The 18,140-nt window shown below is 42.6% G+C and overlaps 1 protein-coding gene across 1 annotated transcript in view; it reads left to right on the top strand.

Annotated features, from left to right (window-relative positions):
- LOC309552642 (sulfate transporter-like) overlaps positions 1 to 2,620 on the top strand; it is a gene marked incomplete at its 5' end in the record, with an annotated part of 66,205 nt that extends 63,585 nt beyond the window's left edge. The window contains one exon of the mRNA XM_082253580.1: positions 1,024 to 2,620. Within this exon, the coding sequence (XP_082109706.1) occupies positions 1,024 to 2,610 (1,587 nt within the window). The 3' untranslated portion in view covers positions 2,611 to 2,620. The remainder of the gene's footprint in view (positions 1 to 1,023) is intronic.
- Positions 2,621 to 18,140: the final 15,520 nt, after the last annotated feature.

The following is an 18,140-nucleotide window of genomic DNA, read 5'->3' as shown; positions in this document are numbered from 1 at the left end:
GCCCCTCTATTCCCTAAACCAGTGGTCCTCAACCCCGGTCCTCAGGGCCCACTAACAGGCTAGATTTTAATTATTACCTTGGGGAGATGCAGACTAGAGTACTGCAATCACTGAGCAGCAAATTATATCACCTGGGATGTATTTCAGTTATCTTGCAAACCTGGCCTGTTAGTGGGCCCTGAGGTCCAGGGTTGAGGACCACTGCTCTAAACCATTGCCATCATTGTTTGGATTGTTTTTAGATCAGGTGAGGTAGCCAGGGCCCTTTCTCCATGCAGTATAAATAAATCCCTTATGTCCGAAAAGAATTTGTAAAAGAATATATTTCTAAAAATTAATGATTCTTATCCTGGCGTGTTAGATTAGTAAAATGTGAACATTTTTACAACAAGCTAATATTTACACTCACACAAAAATAAGTCTTTATATTCACTTTAAAGTCTGAAAAACATAAAAATAAACATATACAGAACATTGCTGCAATTCACGTATATTTCACTAAGCATTATCCATTTAAATTGCTGCAAGAACAAATTATACATGGTGATCCCGACACAAATTCATTGAGCTCCTAACTTCCTGCTATTGGTTGGCAATGCTGACTCTGCCTGGACTACAGAATTCAACATTTTCCTCAAACCTCTCTGCCCCTCTCCACCTTCATTTAATATTTTTTCCCAGAAAATCTTTGTTTCTGCCTTGACTGTCTACTTACTGTGTTAAGGAAAAGAGATCTTGGGAGATATAGTTCTGGAGGGAGGCGTGACATGCTTACATCATTAGGAACTGACCATCCAACACCTTCGCCTGCAAGAATTTCGCAAGCCTGGTGATAAAGGGGTTTTCTTGCTACAAAAAAAGATAGAAGATACAAATGAATGCAGGGATGTGCTTGAGAGGGGGAGAGGAAAGTGTGGGGGTAAGCTTAAGTCATGACTGTACAAATCATTTAGGAAAATGTTTAAAGTTTAAATACAAATGTGTGTTTATTAAAAAGCCTACCAACATTTTCCTGTTTTGCAGATCCTAATGGGACTATTCCACTTGGGTTTTATATCTGTGTACCTATCTGAGCCCTTGCTAAGTGGCTTTGTCACTGGATCGTCCCTTACCATAATAACATCACAAATGAAGTATCTAGTAGGTTTGAAGATTCCTCGTCGTGATGGTGTCGGATCTTTCATACGCACCTGGATTGACATATTTCAGAACTTGCAGCATACAAATATTTGTGATTTACTGACCAGCATTGTAGCAATTGCTGTCTTGGTACCAGTGAAAACCATTAATGATTTATACAAGACTAAGATGAAAGTCCCAATTCCAATAGAATTTTTTGTTATCATTGTGGCTACTTTGGTTTCCTATTACTTTAATTTCAATGACAAATATGCATCATCAATCTGTGGAATAATTCCTACTGGATTTAAACCCCCTAGAGCACCAGAATGGAGTCTGATTCCACGTATTGCAACAGATGCAATCCCAATTGCAATCATAGGTTTTGCCATGACTGTTTCCCTTGCTGAAATATTTGCCAAAAAACACGGGTACACAGTCAGCACCAATCAGGAGATGATAGCTATTGGCATGTGTAATCTGATACCATCTTTCTTCTATTCTTTTGCAAGCTGTGCTGCTCTTGCCAAAACCATGCTTAAGGAATCCACAGGTGCCAGCACACAGCTAAATGGAATTGTTTCCGCTATAGTGTTGTTACTAGTATTGCTTGCTATTGCCCCCCTTTTTTATGCCCTACAAATCTGCATTTTAGGCGTTATTACAATTGTTAGCCTTAAAGGTGCTGTTATGAAATTTAAAGATACACCTCAGATGTGGCGGGTTAACAGGATAGACACAACGGTCTGGTGGGTCAGTATGCTGGCTTCTGCATTAATCTCAACAGAGATCGGTTTACTGGTGGGCGTTTGTTTCTCGATGCTCTGTGTGATATTTCGTACCCAAAGGCCGAGGGCTACTCTTCTAGGTCATGTCAGTGGCACAGAAATTTATGAAGATCAGTTCAAATATAAAGAGCTTGACAATGTACCTAATATTAAAATTTATAAGTTTGATAGCTGTCTGTACTATGCGAATAAGGATTATTTCAAATCAGCCCTATTTAACAAAACTGGGGTTAACCCATCATTTGTGTTGGCATTACAAAGAAAAGCCAAAAAAGAGGTTCCACAAGGAGAAAGCAAGTTTAAGTTTTTCTCAAAGCTAAATGCAATAAAAACACTTTGTAAATCCCAGAGGTCCCATGATACTGCCACTCCATCAATCACTATGCACTCGCTAATAATTGATTGTGGTGCCATGCAGTTTATAGACTCAGTGGGTTTCAGTGTGCTGAAAGAGGTTTACAATGATTATGAAGAGATTGGTGTGCGGGTATTTCTTGCCAACTGTAATCCATCAGTTCGGCGTTTACTCCACAATGGAGATTTTTTTGGTAGCTCCAAAAGCAATGATGGCTTGCATGTATTTTATAGTGTACATGATGCAGTCACATTTGCTGAAAAAAAGTTTCGAAGAAAGATGAAGTTAAGTCATGAAAAAAGAGCTGCTTCACTCCCAGTCTCAGAATTAGAGGATGTAAAGCAATAACAACTTTATTAACAAAGTTGCCCCCCTGAGCCTCCCTATTGGTGCTTTAAGGCGATGGGTGGTGGAAGAGGGCCGGAAACAAGCTCAACTTTTAAGGAAAAAGTCAAGATTTGCTTAAAGAACAAGTAGCTGTACATACAGTATAATATGATTATGTTGACCTGTGATTTTCATTAAAGATACTCTCTGCTTATGCATTTTAGATATAGGGTGATTCTGTTTGGCTGAATCATTCAGTAACTTTCTAGCTCAGAATCATCAGTCCCACTTCTGGAGCTCCCGCAAACCTAATAGTAACTGTCAAGAAACAAAAGTTTACTCTTGGGTTTACTGGCATCACCCCCTTCCCCCTTTCTGCTCAGCCTGGTTGGAAAATCTTACACATAGTTTGTGTGTTCCAGAGCAGCTAAGGCAATTGCACAGTTTACTGGTTCTCAAGAATTATAGGGAAAACAGCTAGAGATGGAGATGAAGGTTTAGTACCAGACTGCCGGGTAAACCACCCTTGCAGCTATTGAAATATTTAATTTGAATTAAGATGATGGAACGCATTCAATCCAGATCTGAAATCTGTTTTGTTTATGTTTATTAGCATATCAAATGTCATATGTTAGGACCAAGGTGCCTTAACCACTTTACGACCGGCGCACGACGATCTACGTCGGCACTCAGCCCCGGCCAGGCAAACTGACGTAGGCCTACGTCAGCACTATTTGCCGGCCCTGTGCGCGCTCCCGCGCGTCCCCGCCGCCGACGATGACTCGATTGGGTTTAGAACTGATCAGTCATCAGGTCCAGGCCAATCATTTTTGGTCTGGACCTGTTGATCGGTCCTGCCCAATCAGATCATCCTCTAAGCCTGTGAAATGTAAACACAGGCTTAGAGGAGATGTGCCCTCCCCCCACAACGGTCTTTTTGGATCCAGCGTGAGAGGAGAGCACATCTTACTGTGAGTATTGCACCAAGCACACCCACACACAGGTAGATAGGCACATTTCACCCCCGATCGCCCCCCCAATTAACCCCTACAGCACCTGACACAACACACACTATATACAGCATATAGCAGTTACCTATATACCTGTATAAGTGTGATTTGTGAACAGGTGTAGCACTTGCGACCCCCCCTTTTCCACTCAAATTAAATAATAAAGATTTAACCCACTGATCTCCCCTGACCCCCCCCCTGATCACCGCCGTTAACCCCTACACCCTCTGTCACATCAGCACTAATACAAACGCAATATACGGTGTTATTGTATTTTTGTATTAGTGTCATTGTGATCAGAATTAGCGCAGGCGACTAAGTTTCTGTCCCAAGAAGGTTTAGGGTCCCCGCCACCCGCCCAATAAAGATTTAAGCCCCTGACCCCCCCCCTGATCACCCCTACACCCCCTGCCATAACACACACCGTATACAGTATATAGCATTTTGCTATATACCCGTATAAGTGTGATTTGTGGTCAGGTCTAGCGCTTGCGACCCCCCTTTTTCCACTTGAATTACCCGCCACCCCCCCTAATAAAGATTTAAGCCCCTGATCCCCCCTGATCCCCCCCTGATCACCGCTAGTTAACCCCTACACCCTCTGTCACATCAGCACTAATACAAACGTAATATACTGTGTTTTTGTATATTTGTATTAGTGTCATTGTGATCAGAATTAGCGCAGGCGACTAAGTTTGTGTCCCAAGGAGGTTTAGGGTCCCCGCCACCCGCCCAATAAAGATTTAATCCCCTGATCCCCCCCTGATCACCCCTACACCCCCTGCCACAACGCACACCGTATACAGTATATAGCATTTTCTATATACCCGTATAAGTGTGACTTGTGACCAGGTTTAGCGCTTGCCACCGTTCCTTTTATCCTTAGAATACCCGCCAGTCCCTTCCAATAAAGATTTAAACCCCTGATCCCCCCCTGATCACATCCCGTTAACCCCTACACCCTCTGTCACATTAGCACTAATACACACATAATATACTGTTTTTACTGTATTTTGTATTAGTGTCATTGTGACTTGAGGTTGTGCTAGCTAGCTAGTTTCTTTCCCAAAGGAGGTTTAGGGTTCCCGCCACCCCCCCCAGATCCCCGGCGCATAGTTTAGAAGTAACCCCTTGATTGCCACACACGCACGCACGCACGCACGCACGCACCTACACTTCTATTTCTAGTATAGTGTTTGAACAGATCAATATCTGATCTGATCAGAGCTATACTAGCGCCCCCATAGTTTAGGGTTCCCAAAACGCGGTGTTTGCACGATCAGTACTGATTCCGGCCAGCACCTGCGTTTAACCCTTTCACCCAGGCAAGTGTAGTAATCAATAGATTACTGTCACTTGCAAAAAAACACAAGACACAAAACCGCTGTGTTAGCAGAGTCAGGCCTGATCCCTGCTAGCATTAGCAGTTTTTTTTTGTAGCGCTTGAAATAATCTTCGACAACCAGGTGCTTTTATTACCTGTGAGTCGCATCACTGTACGGGTAAATTTAGTTACCAAAATGACCAAACGTTCGTACAGGGATGAAGAGCTTATCAGTTATATGCTGACCGAGTCATCTGATAGCGAAGGGGAAGCTACAATGACCGAATTAGTGTCAGTATATGAACCTGATGACGGCAGCGGCTCCCTGACAGATAGCTCCGACGACAGATGGGTCCCTGTTAGACCCAGGCGTACCCGACCCCATTCTGAAGTTGTTGAGATGCAGGAATCGCAGGGTGCTCGTATGGAGCAGAGTGTGGGTACTAGTGCCGCTCATCCTTCTGGCGACCTGGCAAGCGCCAGCGGCCTAGTACAACCTGGACCTAGTACAACCAGCACTGCAGTAAGACCTGGTGACGTGGCGAGTCCCCTAAATGCAGTTGAAGCTGGTGCGGTGGCTAGCACAAGTAGTGGCCCGCAGCCACCGCGTATTCGAAGACAGGCCCGTAGAGCCCATAGTGCCCTCCCTGATGTGCTGGCATTTCCTAATTGGCAACCCACTGATACTACAGCGCCAGTACTTCCCCCATTCACCGCCCAACCTGGAATCCACGTGGAGACAGCTGGTTTTACGCCCCTGAACTTTTTTGAGCTGTTCTTCACGGAAGATCTTTACAGATCTATTGTGGATCAATCAAATTTATATGCACAACAGTTCATCGCCGCCAACCCAAATTCACACCTTGCCAGACAATTCGGCTGGAAACCTATAACGGTTTCCGAATTTAAGATCTTTCTGGGCCTTTCCCTCCACATGGGCATAACTAAACAGAGTGAATTGCGGCTATATTGGTCCACTAGCCCAGTTCACCATATGCGCATGTACTCTGCCTCTATGTCCAGGACGAGATACGAGCAAATTCTGCGATTTATGCATTTCAGCGACAATTAAATCTGTCGTCCTCGGGGAGACCCTGCATACGATCGGCTCCACAAAATTCGGCCCCTCATAGACCACTTCAATCTGCGGTTTGCAGCCTTGTTTACCCCCGAACAAGTTGTCTGCGTTGACGAGTCCCTGATTAAATTTACTGGCCGCCTTGCTATGAAACAGTACCTCCCCAGCAAGCGTGCCAAGTACGGGGTCAAACTGTATAAATTGTGTGACAGGGCCACAGGCTATACAGTTAGTTTCCGGGTCTATGAGGGAAAAGATAGCTGTGTGGAGCCCCCCAACTGCCCAGACTACATAGGGAGCAGCGGTAAGATTGTTTGGGACTTGGTGTCACCCTTATCCGGAAAGGGGTACCATTTGTACGTGGACAACTTTTACACAAGCGTGCCACTATTTAGTCACCTTCTCGATTTACAAATTGGCGCATGTGGCACCGTGCGACCTAATCGCCGGGGCTTCCCCCAACGGCTTGTAGATTCCCGTCTTAGTCGGGGGGCGAGAGCCTGCTTAAAAACGGACAAATTGCTTGCGGTGAAGTGGAAGGATACACGGGATGTTTATGTTCTGTCCTCCCTTCACCCAGACACGACGATCCAAATTCCTACGGCAACTGGCGTTATGGAGAAACCCCTCTGTGTCCACGAATATAACCTTAATATGGGAGGGGTGGACCTTAACGACCAGCTTTTGGCGCCGTATTTAGTTGCCCGTAAAGCCAGACGCTGGTACAAAAAAGTGTCTGTTTACCTATACCAATTGGCTATGCTGAACGCCTTTGTCCTATACAGGGCGTCAGGACGAACTGGACCTTTCCGGGAATTCCAGGAAGAGATCATCCTTGCCTACCTGTACCCAGGAGGCATGCCTGCCCAACTTCCCCTTCCAGATGCAGTGAGCCGGCTGCATGAGAGGCATTTTTCACATGTCCTCCCGAGTACCCCTACCCAAAGATGGCCCCAAAGAAGATGTCGTGTCTGTAGCAAGCGCGGATTTAGGCGTGACACCCGTTATTATTGTCCCAAATGTCCTGACCAACCTGGTCTCTGCATCGGGGAATGTTTCGAGCGCTACCATACACTAGTGGATTATTAGCGTAGGGTACAGCACGACACAGTGTAGGGCACATAAACACAGGGTCTCGAAGGATGTTGGATGTCCATCGACATTTTGAGAGACCCAAGCTGGAAGAGAAGATCGCAGAAGATCACAGTCCCTCCCAAATCAAGAAATAAAGGAACAGTTAGAAAGAAAAATAAAAGGATCCAAAAACTGTTGTGGTGTCAGTAATTTTATATGTCCTTCTACTCCTTCCTACTATACTTTTTTCAATGTCCTTTGTTTGTTTTTTCATTCTTTTGTGACCTGTTTTTCTTGCAGGTACTCGTCAGCTACCACGCATTGATTTTATGTATTCTGACACAAACAGTGTTTGCGCTCAGCATATATGGATACCTTTGCTGATAGCAGCTGTGGTGATTTTCTGATTTCAGCACTGCAGTTAAAATCCTATTTTGGTATACGTGGATAGCGCCGTGTATACCCATCATTAAATTCAGTGGGTGGTTGTTTGGGCGGTTAATGATGAAGATCCAAAAACTGTTGTTGTCAGTCATTTTATATGTCCTTCTACTCCTTCCTACTATACTTTTTTTCAATGTCCTTTGTTTGTTTTTTCATTCTTTTGTGACCTGTTTCTCTTGCAGGTACTCGTCGGCTACCACGCATTGATTTTATATATTCTGACACAAACAGTGTTTGCGCTCAGCATATATGGATACCTTTGCTGATAGCAGCTGTGGTGATTTTCTGATTTCAGCACTGCAGTTAAAATCCTATTTTGGTATACGTGGATAGTGTCGTGTATACCCATCATTAAATTCAGTGGGTGGTTGTTTGGGCGGTTAATGATGAGTAATACTACGCATTATTCCTGTGCTGATTTCTGATAGGTTCTCTTTTTTTCCGTTCAGCCCACAGGCTGCATGAAAAAAAAAAAACCTATATGCCAAACAAGGACCAGCAATGTACTGGTACGTTGCTGGACTTTGAGTGGTTATACCAGGATGATGCCTGCAGATTTAGGCATCATCTTGGTATCGTTTTTTACAGCCAGCGGTCGGCTTACATGTAAAAGCAATTCTAGCAGGTAATTGGCCGCTAGACTGCTTTTACATGCAGTGGGAGGGGCCTCCCCCCCCCACCGCCGCCTTCCGCAGCCTTCCATGGTTTTTCTCTGGCTCTCCTGTCCCACCGGTTAACCCGAGAGTGCAGCCGGTGGTTCAATTATCTAACCATAGAGCTAATTGGAGATGAGAATGGCTCCAATCATCTCTATGGCCTAAGATGCCGGAGGCTACGAGCATTTTATGACTTCTGTTTCGCCAGAAATAAACAGGGCCATTGGGAAATTGGGAAAGTATTTTATCACACCAATTTTGGTGTGGTCAGATGCGTTAAGGTCAGAGGAGAGATCTAGAGTCTAAAAGACCCCAATTTTTTTAAAAAAGAGTACCTGTCACCACAGATTGCTATCGTAGGGGATATTTAAATTCACTATGATAACAATAAAAATGATTTAAAAAAAAAAAAATTAAAGGAAAGGTGTCAAAATAACATAAAAAAGCAAAAGAAAAAAGAAAAAAAAAAAAAAATTGAGCCCCCCCCCCTTACCCCCGGTGCTTGCGCGCAATGGCGCACGCAAGCGGTGGTCTAGTGTCATATGTAAACCACAATTGCAGCATGCATGTGAGGTATCGCTGCGATCGCCAGATCGAGTGCAGTAATTCTTGCAGTAGACCTCCTCTGTAAGTCTAAAGTGGTAACCTGTAGAGACTTTTAAAGGTTTTTAAAAATGTACATACGTTTTTGTCGTTGCGCAGGCATGCGCAATTTTTAAAGCATGTCATGTTAGGTGTCTATGAACTCGGCATAAGATCATCTTTTAAATTTTACCAAAAAAAATTGGAATTATATAGTGTATTTGTGCAATAAATTAAAAAAAAATGTATTTTTTTCGCAAAAATTGCTTTTGAAAAATCTGTGCGCAAATACCGTGTGACAAAAAAATTTGCAACATCCACCATTTTATTCTATAGGGCCTCTTCTTTAAAAAAATATATAATGTTTGGGGGTTCAAAGTAATTTTCTAGTAAAAAAAAAATATTTTTTCATGTAAACAAAAAGGCACAGAAAAGGCTTGGTTTTCAAGTGGTTAGAAGAGTGGGTGATGTGTGGATAAGATTGAGCATAAAATGCCGGGACTGTTCAAACACCCCCCAAATGACCCCTTTTTGAAAAGTAGACACCCAAAGCTTTTTTCTGAGAGGCATGGTGAGTCCATGGAGTATTTTATATTTTGCCACAAGTTTCGGGAAAATTATTATTTTTTTTTTGTTGTTGTTTTTTTACAGAAAGTTGTCACTAAATGATATATTGCTCATGCATGCCATGGGAATATGTGAAATGACACCCCAAAATACATTCTTTTGCTTCTCCTGAGTACAGGGATACCACATGTGTGAGACTTTTTGGGAGCCTAGCTGTGTACGCGCCCCCGAAAACCAATCCACATCTTCAGGTTTTCTAATGGCGTAAATTGCTGATTTTACCCCTGACTACCTGTCACAGTTTCAGAGGCCCTGAAATTTCAAGATGGCACAAAACCCCCCCAAATGACCCCATTTTGCAAAGTAGACACTCCAAGCTACTGGCTGAGAAGTATGGCGAGTCCATGGAATAGTTTATATTTTGCCACAAGTTTCGGGGAAAAATTTTTTTTTTATTTTTTTTATTTTTTTACACAAAGTTGTCAGTAAATGATATATTGCTCACACAGGCCATGGGTATATGTGAAATGACACCCCAAAATACATTCTGCTGCTTCTCCTGAGTACAATGATACCCCATGTGTGAGACTTTTTGCCAGTCTAGCCGCGTACAGGACCCGGAAAACCAATGCGCACCTTTAGGCTTTCTAAGGGCGTAAATTGTTGATCTCACTCCTTACTACCTATCACACTTTTGAAGTCCATAAAAAGCCAAGATTGCACAACCCCCCCCCAAATGACCCCATTTTGCAAAGTAGACACTCCAATCTATTTGCTGAGAGGCATGGTGAGTATTTTTCAGCTCTAATTTTTTTTGGAAAATGAAGAAAAAACAGGAAAATGCATTTTTTTTCCTCTTTTTTCAATTTCCAAAACTTTGTGACAAAAAGTGAGATCTGCAAAACACTCAACATGCCTCTCTGCAAATAGCTCAGGGTGTCTACTTTCCGAAAAGGGGTCATTTGGGGGGGGGGGGGTTGTGCTGTCTTGGCATTTCATGGCCTCCAAAACTGTGATAGGTAGTCAGGAGTGAAATCAACAATTTACGCCCTTGGAAAGCCTGAAGGCGATGATTGGATTTCGGGGTCCTGTACTCGGCTAGACTGCAAAAAAGTCTCACACATGGGGTATCCCTATACTCAGGAGAAGCAGCAGAATGTATTTTGGGGTGTCAGTTCACATATACCCATGGCATGTGTGAGCAATATATCATTTACTGACAACTTTGTGTAAAAAAAAAAAAATATATATATATATTTCCCGGAACTTGTGGCAAAATATAAAATATTCCATGGACTCACCATGCCTCTCAGCAAATAGCTTGGGGTGTCTACTTTCCAAAATGGGGTCATTTGGGGGGGTTTTGTGCTATCTTGGAATTTTAGGGCCTCCGAAACTGTGATAGGTAGTCAGGAGTGAAATCAACAATTTACGCCCTTGGAAAGCCTGAAAGCGGGGACTGGTTTTCGGGGACCTGTACTCGGCTAGACTGCAAAAAAGTCTCACACATGGGGTATCCCTGTACTCAGGAGAAGCAGCAGAATGTATTTTGGGGTGTCAGTTCACATATACCCATGGCATGTGTGAGCAATATTTCATTTACTGACAACTTTGTGAAAAAAAAAAAAAAAAAAATATATATATATATATATATATATATATATATATATATATATATATATATATATATATATATATATATATATATATATGTATTTCCCGGAACTTGTGGCAGAATATAAAATATTCCATGGACTCACCATGCCTCTCAGCAAATAGCTTGGGGTGTCTACTTTCCAAAATGGGGTCATTTGGGGGGGGGTTTGTGCTATCTTGGAATTTTAGGGCCTCCGAAACTGTGACAGGTAGTGCAGAGGTGACATGCACAATTTACGCCATTAGAAAACCTGGGAGTGTTGATTGGTTTTCGCGGTCCTGTACACAGCTAGGCTCCCAAAAAGTCTCACACATGGGGCATCCCCATACTCAGGAGAAGTGGCAGAATGTATTTTGGGGTGTAATTCCACATATACCCATGTCATGTGTGAGAATTTTATCTTTTAGTGACAACGTTGTGTAAAAAAAAAAAATAAAAAAAAAAAATAGTAATATTCCCAAAACTTGTGGTAAAATATAAAATATTCCATGGACTCACCATGCCTCTCAGCAAACAGCTTGGGGTGTCTACTTTCCAAAATGGGGTCATTTGGGGGGGTTTTGTGGTATCTTGACATTTCAGGGCCTCCTAAACCGTTAGAGGTAGTGAGAAAATGCAATGAAAAATGTACGCCCTTTGAAATTCTGATGGTGGGGATTTGTTTTTGTGGTCCCGTACACAGCTAGGCTCCCAAAAAGTCCCACATATGTGGTATCCCTGTACTCAGGAGAAGCAGCAGAATATATTTTGGGGTGTAATTACACATATACCCATGGCATGTGTGAGCAATATATCATTTCAATGACAACTTTGTGTAAAAAAAAAAAAAAAAACACCTGTGACAAAAAAATGAAATATTCAATGAGCTCAACATGCCTCTCAGAACATTCCTTAGGATGTCTACTTTCCAAAAAGTGGTAGTTTGGGGGGGTTTTGTACTGCCCCGCCATTTTAGCACTTCATGAAATGAGATAGGCAGTCAAAAATTAAAGCTGTGTAAATTTCTGTATTTACACCATAGTTTGTAGACGCTATAACTTTTGCGCAAACCAATAAAAATACGCTCATTGAATTTTTTTTTGTCAAAGACATGTAGCTAAATATATTTTGGCCAAAAAAAAATACATAAATTGAGTATATTGGATATTTTTTAAAAGACAAAGTTGAAAATGTCATTTTTTTGCAAAATTTTCGCTCTTTTTTTATTAATATCGCAAAAAATAAAAAGCGCAGAGGTGATCAAATACCACCAAAAGAAAGCTCTGTTTGTGGGAAAAAAGGACGTAAATTTCGTTTGGGTACCACATTGCATGACCGCACAATTGTCAGTTAAAGTCACGCAGTGCCGAGTCGTAAAATACCCCCTGGTCGGAATGGGGGTAAAATCTTCCGGGGCTTAAGTGGTTAAGTAAAGTTGTGAAATAGCAGTTCATTAGATTTGTATTTTGACAGGTTTGTTTTAGATAAACATAAGGGTAAAACCCCTCTGTTAACTTTCTCTAAATTAATTCAGGTTGGAAATGCAGTATGGACAATGGGGCATTTGCTTTTTTCTATTTCTCTTTTGAATATTTTTAAACCTTTATGTATACAATAAAGATTGTATTTTTGTTGGGATTTTTATGTTTTACTCTTTCTTTTCTATCTTTTCACTATACCTTTTTTTTTTTTTTTACTGCTGCAGACATTAAGCAAATCTACTGACGGTATAGCAATAAAAATACAGAAATTCATATAGTTTAATAATGAAAATATATTCATACATATATCATCAAATATTTATCACTAGGAATAATTGAAACTGAAAGTGTTAATCATTCTGAAAAATTGTGAAAGTTAGGCAGCTTCCATAAAGTTATCCTGTTTTGGTGAGATCCATTGGAGTCAATAGGGAAGGTATTTTTTTTTTTTTTTTTTGTGTAATGGGCTTTAAATGGCTCCCAGACAGTTTTGGCTGGACCTTTCAACAACCCTGGATCTTCAACACCTGGTGAACACCCTGCAAATTCCACTTGAGTTTCGAATGTCAGTTTAAAATGGCCCTGGGGTAATGTTTTTTCATCCCAGAGCCTTTTGAAAATGGTGCCCCTCCCTTCCCCGACACTAGCTGGGGTCTACTACTTTGTCCTGAAGCTGAAACAATCAGCTTCTGGGCTTCCTATACTTCTACAAATTGCTCCATAGGAGAGTGATGTAGAAGAAAGTGTGAACAGGATGCTTTTGCAGACAGACACTGTTGCAGCTCTGCTCAGCTTCTCCCTACATCAGCAGATCACTGCTACAGTGATCTATTGCTGGCTGATTGCCAGCAAAGTGTAAAAAATAGAAAAAGAAAAAAAAAAGCAGAAAGGTGAGCAACAAGCAAACAAGATCATTGGTGAAGTGCTAAAACCCTTAGGCTTCTGTATACTGTATACATGTATATATATATTGTAAAGATTGGAGTTGTAAAGCTTAAGTGTAGCGCCTGCTAGCGAGTACAGTCCATACCAGAAATAATAATTTAAGGGCTTGTTGGCCCACTTTTATTAAAGAAAGTTCAAACATAGTTCCAGAAAACAAAAATCAAAGGGTTTCCATTGCAGGGGGATTCCGCCATCAACATAAAGTAATGGTAAATTCACATGCAACCAAGTAGTTGTTTAGCCTCCTGGCTTACACATACAGCAGTAATGCTCAGGCCTTCCACTTTAGACTCTCGTCTGTCTCCTACAGACCATTTCCTTGCTAACACTATCCACATAGATAGCAGCCCTTTGCTGTTCTAACTCTCAGGCTTGGACTTTGTGTGCACACATGCTTTCTCTGGCTTCTCCCTTGTACACCTGGACTCCTTGGGAGGGTGGCGCTCAGAACCATGGTCAGGTCACTACTAATAGCCCAGTACACACTTGATCATTCACTGTGCTGGTGGTTCACAAAATCTGATCCCAGGACTGGAGACTTCATCCTACCCGGATTGCTAGGAATTCCCCATGATCCAGGCCCCAAAACCGATTTTTTCTAAACCATGAGGAAACTGAAAAGCCAGTTCTAAATAAAAGCCTCCCAAATAAGCAATGCTCCTGGAGCCCTTCAACCTGCCTGGTTGAGAATCCTGAGTTAATATCACCTCGGTGGGGCATCCAGCTGCTAAATATTCCCAAAGCCGCTGATAAGGCAGTATAGCTGTCCCTCCTGTACTAGGGCCGGATCCCATCAGTTCAAAAGGGCGGCCCAGGCATCTGCTGAGCAGGAGGGCAGGCTGTGCTGCTTTATGGAAGAAACTGATCCTCGGTTCTAATATTTGTGCCCCCTGTTTTCCGGGCCCCCCTTTGTGCCCCACTTCCTTGTAGCACCGTGTGCTTCCTTCCTCTCCTCTCCCGCCGCCGGCAGCTTCTGCAGGAACACAGGGGGATTTGTTTCAGGATGAGTGGGGAGGCCCTGTTAGGTAGGCTGTATGGGGCCCTATTATTTCTAACAGCAGCCCTGCATATCAACCCCCCCCCACTTGTTTTGACCCAGGAGGCAGCAGGACACATAAGCCTAAACTCCTTGCTTTAGCTCCTCTGTGCCATCTATCACCTGCAAGGGTCCAATCCTGTCTGACTTCATTTTCAAATGGAAATGCTACTCCCTGTCTCGTGAAGTGACTTCCTCTGTGTCCCCCTGCTACTCTTACTTGGGCTCTACAATGACATCCCCATGCTTTTTTACAGCTGCACTTCCAAAAGTGTCATCTGGCTATTTCCCTTGGCACTACATTAGCCACTTTGCCATGAGGTTGACTCCTGAGCTTTAGGTTTCCGGTACCGTTACGTTACTGTACCTTTAAGTGACGAAGCGCTTCCTTGATTTCTCGACCAACCCTTTTCTCTTTATTTAATTTTGAAGGGGGTTGCACTTTTACACACTTTAGTAATAGGCATAGGTTTTTTATTTGGGAATCAAACTTCTTCCCAAAGTTACCCTCCTGAACCTGTATGGGACCTACCGCTACACTCTGCTGTGTCTGTCATGCCATTACCCATCTCATTACAATTTTCAGGGTTAGCTGCAACCATATTAACTTGACCACCAGGTCTACCATTATTTTTGTTGTCATTGCAACCAAACCATCAAAAATCACCAGTGTACTACCTTTCTCATTATTTAAAAAAAAAAAATCACTTTTGTCAGAATTCCTTTCTCCAAGGCAGTGTCTAAAGAGGAACCGCACCCTGCGGAGTGGTTGTCTTCACTATACACCAACTCCACTGGACCGAGATCCTCTGCCAATAACTGTCCTGACACCTGACCATCATCACATAAAATAACATTTGGAACTGTGACTACAATCACTTCATTTATACCTGTGCCATCTGGTGTTTCCACCAACATTAGCTCATTTGGCACAGCATCATTGATTACCACATCATTAGGCCCTTTGTGGATCAACAGAAGCCTTTTCCAATAAAGCCAACAGGCATGTTGCCCATCTGTGCCAGTTATCCCTACGCTTTCATCAGAGGTATTAGTATTAAAACAGTAGCACTCCAACTGCCCAAGGAGACCCAGAGGGACAGAGTGGCACCACATCAGACCCAGTACACATGTCACTGTTGTTCAAACTAGACTTTGGCAATACGTTTTTGAAAACAACAGGTTGAAATACCACACCCTCACCACTTTGCTTCATACATTCCATTGTCAGCATTGACTGCATTAAACTATTATTACCATGAGTATTTTGAATAATTTCAGTATTAGCATTTAACATTCTGTTATCACCAGGTTCAAGTACCCTCAGAGCATCAGAGCAGCACCATAGTTGTCCCGGGAAATCTCCGGCTCCCTGAGGGTTTCTAGGGACACCTCTGCAGCCTCAGTCACAGTTGCTAGGGGAGATAGCACATCTTTAACCATATTCATAGCAACCTTTTTACCTCTAGCGAGCTGCACTAGCCCATTAGCAACTAGACCATCAACTTTAGCCAACACAAGAGTAGTAGTAGTTTCACACATCCCATTGTCACAATTGATTTGAACACATGGCTCCCCACTGGACAGGGCACTGCAGCGAGGCAAGTCCTTTTCCACACAGACAGTGGATCTCCCATTTGGGGTCACTTTTGCTCCAGTGTCTGCAGTCATGTAATCAGTCTTTTCCATGATTTTTCTAGCAACAGTCTTACCCATCAGTGTAACAGGTGTTGCCATGTTCACTTGAGTACGCTGTCTATCCTCTGACCCACTTTTACTGGTAAACTCACTCTGGTGGCCATGCCATGAAACTCCAGCAGACATTTCTAGCTGTTTAGCACCTCCTGCAGAGGCATAACAGTAATTTTCTGTCTGCCAACATTTTTAAACAGGAATCTGGGCTCACAGATAAAGATGTTTGCCCAGCAACATTATCTCCAGCCATATTCCACAACCTAGAACAAGAAAAGATGCCGTGCCCCAGTTATCCACATTTCAGACATCGTACATTTCTACACATATCTTTAGTGGGACGCTGCTCCACATCTCCACTGTAGCTCCTCCTTCCGAGTTGACACTTTATCTCCCAACTGCACTTTTCTGGCTCTCCCAAGCATGATGACTTCTCTTTCCATAAAGCTGTGTTGCTTTTAACTTGCCACAATCCTCTGTAGGCAACACTTTTCTCACCCGCTCTGCAGACATTACAGCCATTGCTATGGGAAACTGCACTCCTCTCCAACTTCTGGTAAGCCTGTTGCTCTCTCTGGTCACTCAGAACAGACTTCCCAAACACAGACGCAGACCTTTGTCTGGCAATGTCACTTTGTACTAGGGGCTGTGACAAAGGGCACATGGAGACAGCGTGCCCACCCTCACTGCACCCCAAACAGCGTTCTGGCCTCAGTATCTTGACATGGCTTCCTATACTGCATCCTCTTGCAAGCTTTAGACTTTGCACATTGATACAAAGGAAACTAAAAAAGCCAGTTTCCTCCAATTTAAGAAATGCCCCTGGAGCCACTCAGCCTGCCAGGTTGAGAATCCTGGGGCACTGGGGCATCCACCTGCCACAATATATATCTATATTTATACTATACATTCCCTTCTGAAAATGAATTCACGAATGAATGATGTTGGATGATCTGAATGACATTTTGTGCCCTTATCAAAATGACTTAATCTTATCTTAATGTTACACTAACAATTTACACAAATTGTCTTACCCTATGTGTGTGTTGCAACATAGCTCTGAAAGAGGAAAAAAAGCTCTAACACATATATTCAAATTTGCCTTTACTATTCTGTTGCAAAAAAACAGAACCATGTACTATCCACTTAAGGAAAAGCTGTTGTATGGAAATTCAAAAAAATTATTTTTCAAAACATTCTTTCTTGCTATCATCTACTAATTTTGTTTGAAAGCCTTTAAAATTTCAACCAAACCTGCTATAAGAATGGAATCCCAGATGTATTCAACAGGTTTCATTACAACATTTTGTATATAATTTTTCCTTTCTGCTCCTTCAATTTTTCTCCTTACTATGCTCAAAAATTATTGTCGATATTGACCCCACTAACTTTTAGAAAATTGAACAAATGTTCCAAATTATCAAACAAAATTCTGTTGGTGTATGGCCAGCTTTGACAAAACCACAGCCAAAAAAAATGATGCAGCTCGCAAGTTGCCATGGGTAACCAGTAACTCGTGCAGGGTACATTGCAGCTAGTCATAAAGTGTGGTACCTGATTTCAGTGATGGGTCCTCCAGTAACAAGGGGGTTGGGGTTTCGGCTCTCTCCCCAGTGGTTAGTTTCCCTAGGCAACTGGGACCAAACTCATGTTAAAGAGACCCATAGGCTGGCCCCATGGTATGGGAAGGAAGGAGTTACTAAGTGCATTCATAAGGTCCACGCTAAGTGCACTGTGGGACCTTATTCTGTTACTGAAAGTTAGGCGACAGAGATACTCTGGACTTGTGGAGAGAGCACAGGCTCAGGAAGGCACGGAATCATAGGCAGAATCAAGATCAGGAACAAGCAGAGGTTGGCAAGCAGTGAGGAACGATGAATTGGTAGGCAAAAGTTTGGTCAGAAGTCCAGGCCGAGGTCAGTAATAAAAATGAGCAGAAAATACAGGCAGACTGGGATAATCCAGAAGCAGATTAGAAAAAAGTTAGGTCAATGACAAGGTCAAGATCAGTTTCAGGATCAGATCA

Source organism: Pelophylax lessonae (assembly GCF_965119305.1).
Source record: "Pelophylax lessonae genome assembly, chromosome: 4".
NCBI lineage: Eukaryota > Metazoa > Chordata > Amphibia > Anura > Ranidae > Pelophylax > Pelophylax lessonae.
This window is presented reverse-complemented; position numbering and strand designations above follow the sequence as displayed.